At 36.5% G+C, this 10000-nt stretch overlaps 1 protein-coding gene across 1 annotated transcript in view; it reads left to right on the top strand.

Moving 5' to 3' along the window:
• Window positions 1-10000, top strand: part of LOC125039910 — a 53914-nt gene that overhangs the window by 30032 nt on the left and 13882 nt on the right. The window contains exons 20-34 of the mRNA XM_047634280.1: window positions 939-1042; window positions 1346-1472; window positions 1680-1831; window positions 1953-2049; window positions 2504-2580; window positions 2778-2981; window positions 3246-3378; window positions 3550-3701; window positions 4007-4267; window positions 4389-4632; window positions 5144-5246; window positions 6253-6413; window positions 6936-7082; window positions 7257-7444; window positions 9705-9839. Of these exons, the coding sequence (XP_047490236.1) occupies window positions 939-1042; window positions 1346-1472; window positions 1680-1831; window positions 1953-2049; window positions 2504-2580; window positions 2778-2981; window positions 3246-3378; window positions 3550-3701; window positions 4007-4267; window positions 4389-4632; window positions 5144-5246; window positions 6253-6413; window positions 6936-7082; window positions 7257-7444; window positions 9705-9839 (2285 nt within the window). The remainder of the gene's footprint in view (window positions 1-938; window positions 1043-1345; window positions 1473-1679; window positions 1832-1952; window positions 2050-2503; window positions 2581-2777; window positions 2982-3245; window positions 3379-3549; window positions 3702-4006; window positions 4268-4388; window positions 4633-5143; window positions 5247-6252; window positions 6414-6935; window positions 7083-7256; window positions 7445-9704; window positions 9840-10000) is intronic.

Below are 10000 nucleotides of genomic sequence, written 5' to 3' on the forward strand. Positions count from 1 at the left end.
TCCTCTTCCTCCTCTTCATCCTGTTCCTCCTCCTCCTCTTCATCCTGTTCCTCCTCTTCCTCTTCCTCTTCCTCTTCCTCTTCCTCTTCCTCTTCCTCTTCCTCTTCCTCTTCCTCTCCTCCTCCTCCTCCTCCTCCTCCTCCTCCTCCTCCTCCTCCTCCTCCTCCTCCTCCTCCTCCTCCTCTTCTTCTTCTTCTTCCTCTTCATGCTGTTCCTCCTCTTCATGATGTTCCTCCTCTTCATCCTCCTCCTCCTCCTACTCCTCCTCCTCCTCCTCCTCCTCCTCCTCCTCCTCCTCCTCCTCCTCCTCCTCCTCCTCCTCCTCCTCCTCCTCCTCCTCCTCCTCCTCTTCCTCTGTCTCCTCCTCCTCCTCTGTCTCCTCCTCCTCCTCCTCTTCCTCTTCCTCTTCCTCTTCCTTTTGCTCTTCCTATTCTTCCTCCTCTTCCTGTTCCTCTTCCTATTCCTGATAAGCACTTGACTGATGTATTCTTACAAACACAATACCTACTTGTGTATGACTGGTTTTCTTGAAGTTTAAAACTGTGAGGGGTGAAAGTCATAAAGAGTTGTAGGAAACTTGCATAATAGTATGCTTTTAAGAGTTTTATATTTTGTGGTAAGTGAGTAAGCAATCATTTTGTTGGCTTTTATATGTATTCATCTGTTATATGTTGTGTTTTAGTAGCTCCTTATTATGTCTTATTTTTGTGTTTGCTTATTTTAATGTAGAATAAACAAATGGATTTTTCTTGATAAGATACTGGAAGGCTGTACATGTTTCTCTTCTGTGAATATGATGGCATGGAGGACGGTATATAAATTACATACTTTTTAAATTATTATACTCTTCAATTTTTTTGTGTTTTTCAGCTGATATATATTGAATAATTGAAAACAAGCTTATTATTTGTGAAACTGAAGGGGATTTTTTGTTACAGAATAAAACTAGCATGGCATGGTCCACCCCAGTATCCAAGTGTCGGTTTAAGGAGTGCCTGTCAACGCAAGGTCATGACAATGCTACTGAAGAGATTTATGTTACGTAAGTATTAAACTGTTATTACAATTTTGAAAACCTAAAGGAGGCAAAAGCAAATATTGTAACAGGTTGAGATAATTAATTTTCAAGGTTGATTAGTTTAACAAATAGGTCTACCCGTTTCTCCAAATTGAGGATCAACATTAGAAAACCTTATTGATATTTTTGTAATATTTATGGAGGCTGAAACTCAAATTGTTTTGTTTCCAAAATTTTAAGTAAGAGTGTGCATTGTTTATAGGAAATTATATTTTTTCCCTCCAGTTGTTTACTATAGTGATATTTTTGTTTTGTCCCAAAACACAGAGATCCTGAATTCAAAGGTTATTTAGAAGTCATATGTGAAGAGAACTGCATTATCAGCTACCATCCCTGCTGTTGGAAGGCTCATAAAGAGTGTCAAGAGGACAGAGTCGGCAAATTGTCAGACAAAGTAAAACAAAGTTTGGATTTAGTAATAAAAATTGTAAACCATATAAAGTTGTGTAAGTAAATATTGTAATAAGTACTTCAACTTCATTTTATAGAGGTGACTTAGTGACTAACCTCTTTATTTGAATTGAATGATTAAATATTTTGTGTATTTATATTCTGTAGCTTTGGTCTTTAGGAAGGCTAACACATACCATTTTGTCCACAGGATTTCTTAGGCACAGACTGCATAACTCCAGATTGTACTGGAAAGATTTCTAGTATTCACATCTATGATGAGACTGGAAACTTAAAAATTGAATTAAGTAACAAGAAAGATAAAAAGAATGCTCAAAATTCTGTTAAGCAAAAGAAAAAGAAGTGAGTTTTATTCTTCATAACAGTTTTAATACTGAAATACTGTGTGTTTATACTTACTGTATGTATATTATCTATTTCAAGCCCATGGAGTAGCTATGATGTTGATATTTTTTCAATGCAGGGATAAGAAGAAGGAGAAAGCTCAAGCTAACAAAAATGCAGACAAAAAGAAAACTAAACACGAGAGCGTGAGTGAAGACACAGCTAGTACAGAAAAGGTAAGTAATTTTTTAAGTAACTTCTGGTGCATCTGAAGTCTAAAATTTTGTACTCTCTGGATAACTTGAGAATGAAGGTTTGAAAGTTTAAATCAGTATAAAGGTTCTTGTATGCTACAGAGTGTAAGAGTACAAATTTGTACTATATTTAATTCAAAAATATTTATTTTGACTAAGTGATTGCAAGTATGACCTGTGCTATAATAAAGATATTCTCTTTGTCATTTATATTGTTAGTTTTCCAATATACATGCTAAAATTATGGTTCCCAGTTGCAAAAGATATTTGATATGCTCACTGGCCATCCTCAAAGAGAGGTTGGCCATGTTGAGAAATGTGATAATATTTAATGTTTTAGTTTCTATCTATTTTTATTTATTTTTTATTATTATTATTATGATTATTTTTAATTTTTTAATTTTTTTTTTTTTTTTTTTTTTTTTTGTATTTCCAGACACAAGCCAAAACAGAAACCGAAGCTGAAAAGACCAAATCTGTTAATAATAATGAAACAGACAGTGATAAAAAAAAGTAAGTAAGGGCATCATGTTATTAGATGTTCAGAGAGTTTAGTAATTTTGGTAATTCAAGTAAGTTTTCCTTCGATAAAATCATCACAAGCAATATTTCATGCATGTTCTAAATAGCATCCCAAATCCTTGAGGAAGTAAATTTCTTTTATCAACTAATTAATCAAAATTCTCATGCATATATTTTTTTTCTAAAAGGACCCCAGCCTGTGTGCCAAATCTTCCAATAGACCCTGAGAGCCTGGAGAGTTCCCAGGTTATAGTTCTAAAACCCACAACGGAGCGCGAGGAGCCAACAGAAACCAAAAATTCAAAGAAAAATAAAAAGAAGAAAAACAAGAAAAATAAGGCCATCCAGCCGGATCTGCTGGGAGATCCTTTAGAGTGTGAACAAAGCAATCAGTGAGTTTTCTCTTCTGTTGATATTTGTATAAAAACAAATTTCCTTGTTTGATTATAAGTAACTAATATAGTGATGGGATATAGTGATATATATTACATGCAAACCATAAAGGCTGTATTAGTGTCTTTATCTTTCCAGCAAGGCTGATTGTGAATACAATTTTACACATTAATTTTTGTTATAGTTAAAATGAAATGAATTTGAAAGGATCAAATACGTAAATTGACCCAGTCTACCAATTATTGATATTGATTTATTTTCAGGAATGAATATGTTGCTCGGTTGAAACTTCTGAAACAGCAGCGAGAAGCTCTAGAAAGTGATAATGTTCCCTTACTCCAAATCCCCCTTGCAATACCCACTCGGGAAACGCCCTCGGAGCAGGTTCTAGAATTGGTAAGTTGTCTCATAAAAGCTTCCTATTGGGTCATTTTTGTTATCTTCTGCAGAAGCTGGGGGTCATTGTATAAAGATTATATCTAATATGTTTTATAATTCCAAATATGATGAACTTTGATTAATAGTTTGATTGAAGTGAGATGTCAGTATTGCATTGTTAATTTACAGTTGGATCCAGACAATCCCTTCTATCTCCCTGAACATCTGAGAGACAACCCGAAGGCTCTAGAATCAGTTTTACAAAGTAAGATGTCTGCTGGCTCTACAGTGTCAAGTCTTGTATCAGGCATTCGTCCAGAGAGCATCACTGTCCTTTTAGAGTAAGTATATGGAAGGCGTTATAAATTGCTTTGAAAATTCCTTCAATAAGGCTTACCTTTTTTGTGAAGTTCCATGGTTTAGCTAATCTGCATATTTGTCATCTTGAGCATGGAAAGGTGTATTGATAGATGAATAAATGTTATGTACTTGCAATGACAGTGACCTTATACATGCCTGTAAATAAGCTGGAAGGCCAACCACATAATGCTACAGTCAGGCTGATTACAACCAGATAAAAGAATTGGCCGGGAAGGAATAGTATCTCTTAAATATAATTTTTCATAATCCGTATATTTCATTACAGCTTCATGTATGATTGGCTGAAGTCGGAAGGACCCATGTCCATCACTGATGCTCGTATCAGACAGTATGTTGAGGAAAACTTCCCCCCTGAAGCCAATACACATGTTGTACAGTGTGGAGGGATCAAGCAGTTTCTCTTGCAGTCTATTAACTTTGCCATGATAGATGAAGTAATATGTGTCAGAGACCACGTTGTAAGAGCTCAGGAAATGATCCGGAAATCAGTAGTGGAACGGATGAATACATCACGGTACCTGATAAGGTCAGATATTACTCTGATAGGGATAGAATATTTATTGTGAATCACTATATTTAGTAGATTGTGTAAATTCAATGCTTTTGATCTTTTGTAAAATTAAAAGAACTTTGAAACCTGTTTACAGTGATGGTCGTAGAGCCAAGAAATTTACACACCTCTTGGATGACACAAAGAGCAGCTGTTCTTCGTCGTCCTCTGCATCCCACGTGGCAGGCTCAGGTGTCTCTTATGCCTCAACGGGACTCTCAGGGACAACAGCTTCCTCAGTGAAGCTGGTCAATGGGGAAATGAACAATAACAGCAAAGACTCCAGGAAGAATGTGCCAAGCAGCTTCACAAGTGGCCTTGATGAATTTGACACTTCTGATGTGAGTACTCAAATGTGTTTTGCTGAATCTGCCTGTGGTGTATCACTTAATGCTATTCTGTCAAAGTTAGAATAGAATTTGTCATTTATGAGTTTGCATATCTTTTTTTAGTTTATAGAGTACTTGTTACAGAATTAGTGTTTTTTAAGGATTAAATTTTTGATTTAACCCTTTGCTGCCGGGTGCCATGTTCATAAGTGCCATGGCATACCTGGACTATATTCCGGGTGGCATGTGCATACGTGCCATGGTGTGCTGGTCCTGTTTTCTGGGGGATATGTACGGTCAGGTTGCACACGCTATGGTGCTGACACAATCCCACAGCAGCGCGGCTTGGGCCACTATGAATAAAGCTGGGGAGAGAGGGCTTATGCATTGGGAAACCACCCGGCAGTGTTGGGTTAAACATATCAAGGTTTAGAAGTTTCTTTTGTTTGTGAATATAAACTTATGAATAGCTTGTTTATCATCACATACATTGTGATAATAAGTCCATCTTACTTTATTACAGATGCCTGCAGTGCGACCAAAACTTAATCCCACTGCCCCAGAGTTCGAACCTCGATCAAATGATGAAGACGAAGAGGACTTCAACAATGATGTATGCTCAGATGGTATGTTGCCCAGAGTTTCGTCATTGAAAAGATATCCAAGTAGGATTTAGAATTTGATTGCATTATTGTGAAATGGTATTCAGTAACAGAAGGTTCTATCCTTTATCATTTATGTATTTACATATTGTGATCATTATTTTTAAGGATACAGAAAAGGGAATGGCAAGTTGTCTTATAGTCATATTATTTTTTTTAACCTATTGGATCTGGTTGTGTCATGGCAGTCAAATCACCAAAAATCTGGGCATTAGGCTTACGTGAGTGGCCACTCTGTGGGGTGGCTACTTGTAGGCCGGGCACTTGTGAACTTGTGCGTGGTTGCAAGACTATGCCTCCTATTTGTAAATTTATTTACTCTTTTTATACATAAATGTTTTTAACTTTTCGGCCATTTTCCAATGTTCATATTTACCATTTGATTTGCATTATCCAGATGGTAATAGTTTTTTTTTTTTCTTTGCACAGACTCCAATCATCTCTCTAGGTAGTCTTAGTCTACAACACAGTGCAAGAAAATAAAACTATGTGATACTATCCTATGTGTGTCATTCTTTAATATTTTTATGTAATCAATTTTCTGTAAAACAGCCCGTGTTGCTGCTCACTGTTCAAGGAATACGATGCTGGTCATGGAAATGGCGCTCTTCCAGTCACTGCTCACAAACATTTCATTCCACACTCATACATCAATGGGAATAATGCAAATTTGCCACATGAATAAAATAAACCTCCCAGCAGGTTTGTGCACTTGTGGCAGGACTTTTCCATCACCTCGGCCTTCAGCCATAACGCTCACGGTGGCAGGTTAGCATCACCTGACCTATAGCCAGATGTTTCCATGACAGCATGTTCACAGTGCCTGCCCCTTGACCCAGATTTTTTCTTGACGTGATGGTTATGTCACCCGAATGGAGAGGCAGATGGCAGTGTTATGTTTTGAATACTAGTGAAGAAAAGAATGGCATGGCATGGCATCTCTTAGTATTGTTGATTTTCTTTAATACAGATGAAGAAGAAAATGGCAAGTCTTCTAGCAAGGGCTTAAGGATTTCCAAACACTCAGAGTGTGAATCAAATCAGGATCCTAGAATTACAACACAGGATGGAGATGAATTGTTCCAATCAGATGATGAAGAGGAATATGCTGACGATGAGGATGAAGAACAGGTTGGTAGGGAAGATAGGAAAAGGGTCTTTATGTGCACTTTTTTTCCCTGTTTCATTGAAGAAGCATCAACATTGATAGGTTTAGGTATTTTTTTATTGTTAGCCTATCGATTAGGTGGGAATTATTTAGAATAGATTGATTCCTGGAATATCTAGTGTGGATATAAGATATAATTTTTTAGTTTGGGGGTTTGTTTTCAAGAGTTAATTTAGATATTTATCTATCTTGGATTTTATGTTCTTAAGTATTGTTATGCATGGTATATATATATTTTTTTTGTTTTTGCTTTTGCTTTACCAGTGTACAGAAACCAACAAGCATGTGTTGCAGCAAAAGATGTCAGAGGTATAGTGTATAAAGAAATTGATTAAAGTGTTTCACTATTTACAAAATAGGATTACATCTATTTTTAAATATTTCCTACTAAATTTAAAGACAGTCAACTTGTAAAAAAAAAAAAAAATTACATTAAATAAAATAAAATAAGACAAGTACCCTAAGAAACATTTTTTGGTTCACAGTATACTGAGTCTCTTGAGAACCAACTCAAACAGAAGCAAGAGCAGATACAGACGCTGAATGACCGGTTGTACCAGACGAAGACTCAGATGGGCTTGGAAATCACAAAGCTCAAACAACAGGTGCAAGATATTAAGGAAGAGAAGAGGGTATGGTGTTCCCCTTGTTTGTTTGCAAGTTTTGCATAATGTTTAATACTGCTGAAAATTGGATATTGAATTTAAACATCTTTGCTCTTGATGCATTTGAGATCCTGAGAAATAAAAGGGCTAATAGATCTTGATATCTGTAGAGCTCAGTACTGAAGCCTTAAAATTTTGCAGATAATTCAGACAGAAAAGGAAAGCTTATCAGCCCAACGTGAAAATGAGGCCAAGAAGCTGCGTTCAGAATTGTCCCGCTTGCAAGAGGAGATGAAGGTAACTCAAACCCGCACTCAGTCGCTAGAAAACAAGTGCGAGAGATCAAATGACCGTGCCAACGAGTTCGAGGCTAAACTTATGGAGGAACAGTATGTGAAGTAGCATTTGTTTTATTACTAAGGTCTTATTCAACTATATTATTGTATTTGTGTATTATATATCTTGTGTTTCTGTGCTGTCAAAAGCTTGTTCAATATAGACCAATTTGTTTTGTCTTTTTATTTTTTTATTTGCATGTATGTACTTTTAGTGATATGAAAATTTCAGTTTGCAATCTTTTTTTGTTCAGGGAGTGTGCAATATTTGTGTGTTCAGGGAGTATGGTTATCTTTCTTTCTTTCTTTCTTTCTTTCTTTCTTTCTTTAACCCAATGGCGACGGGTCACGGCTATCGCCGTCATAACAATACGCCCGATTTGAGGTGTGCGGCTCTCCGCAGCGGCGCCGCGCCAAAACGCCCCGAGGCAATGATTCGGCTTGATGTACCGAATTCACACGCTCAAAGTCGGCGCGCTGCCGCCGTTCGCCAGAGCGTAGAGTTTTTTTTAATTTTCTATACCCGACGCCATTGGGTTAAAAAAAAAACTTACTTTAAAAAAAAATCCCCAAATGTCATGAAATGTTGCAATAAATACAAGCTAGCATAATGTGTAGAAAAAATGTATAACTTTCTTTATATATATTTTTTTAAGTTAGGAAATTCTGGATTGAAATAATATTTTACCAGTTAATACATTGTTAAAGTAATTGTTATTAAAATTATTATGAATATTTTGAAGAAAAAAAAACTTCCAGATATAGCTGTTCATTGCTTGCACTTTAGTTATTTATTGATCGTTATACACTAGTGTTACCTGAGTTACTTATCACCACCAAGTAATAATCAGAAGTGATAATTAAAAGGCAGGGGGAAGGAGGACTAACTGTGTGGGTCCTTGGAGAAGAGAGATGAGAAAGGGAAGTGGTGGTTTCTTGCATGGCTGACAGTCGTCTTCACTCTTCTCTGGCTTTTCTAATGTTTTCTGAGGGCAGCATCAGAAACAAACAAATGTAGCTGGGAAGGACCCCTCCCCCCAGCTATCTGTCCTCCCATTCCCTATCCCTTCTGCACAAAGGAGTCCTGGCTCGTATGCTGGTATTGCCATGTTATCAGACGTGCTTGATTTTGTTTCTGAGTGCTATGCATTGGAAAAAGAGCTAAATGATATGGAAACCTAAGGTCCATAGTGTGCCACTCCCCCCTTTTAGTTGCGTTCCAGTACCTACCACATTGTTAATTTGCATATAAACTTTATTTTTTTTTAGATGATTTTTGAGTGAAATAGGCCATGTTTTGAAATTTTCCAGAGATGACTGAACCCCCTTAATCCAACGGTTGCAGATAACATGATATTCATCCCATGTCCACTGTAATTTTAGGTTATTAATTGTGTTTACTCATAGATGGCTTCATAAATATTTGGTCACCAAAAAGTCAGTTATTAACCCAATGCCGTCGGGGAAAATGAACAAAAAATGGGGAAAATGCTGTGCCCATTTTCTATATTTTTTGTGAAATGTCTGCTCATAGATGGCTTTGCTAGTGCTTAGCCACAAAGGAGTCAATTAATAGACCTTGTGACTATACGTGATTTGAATTGGCGGGAAAAACGTGTTTTTTACTAGTGCTATGGATATCGATGGTGTTATTTTTATTATAAACATTATAATTATTATAATGTTTTTTAATATTAGTAACAGCAAAATAAGATAATGTAAAATATTTCGTAAATCAAAGAAAAGGGTGAACGGGCGAGACGGGCAGTACTCCTAACTGGCTCATTGGTGACTTAGTACAAGTATAGCCATCTATGTGTAAAAACAATCAAACAAGTACTAACAGTGGGCATAGCACGTGTCTACCCGTCGTACCCGTCGGCAATGGGTTAATCATACCTGTCTAATGTGTTTATCCTTTTCCTTGATACTTCAGAAAGATTCTTGAATTTTTTATAGTATAAATGTTTTAATAACATTATGTTTTTCATTGTTAATGATAATTATAGTATTGATGTTAATAGTGTCTAGAAAAAAGACAAGTTTTCAAAAAAATTGGGGAAAGGGGATATCAGGTGAGGTTACTAGTACCCACTTCTTAATATCTTGGTATCTGAGCAATTGTGGAAACATCTGTGTGCAACAAAATTCTCTGAATATACATACTCTATCCATAGTGGACAGTAAGTGGTCTTACAACTCAATGGGTTTAGTTGCTCAGACATAGTAATAAAACATCAAAACCACACAAAGTTAGGAACCTGTATTCTATTTCCATATTCTGCAGAAATTTACTTTGTTCTTCCTTGTGCAGGGAAGTGACAGCACAACTGCGGGAGGAGATTAGGAACCTCCAGGAGACCCTAACCAGTAGTTCACGGCGAGCACACGAAGCAGAAGTAAAGTACCTTTGCACCAAGAAGGACCTAGTGGAGACACATCTTACAAGGTAAATAATGGTGGGAGGGAAGAAGGAAGCTTGTGGCTGATAACTTAAAAGATTCTAGGGTTAGTGTCATGAAAATTTTTATAGTTACTACAAGAAAATTTTTAGTTTACAGAAAAATGGTAATCAAGGGCAAAAAAGAGAAATCATGTTGAGTGGCAGAG

Source organism: Penaeus chinensis, chromosome 28, assembly GCF_019202785.1.
Source record: "Penaeus chinensis breed Huanghai No. 1 chromosome 28, ASM1920278v2, whole genome shotgun sequence".
Classification (NCBI taxonomy): domain Eukaryota; kingdom Metazoa; phylum Arthropoda; class Malacostraca; order Decapoda; family Penaeidae; genus Penaeus; species Penaeus chinensis.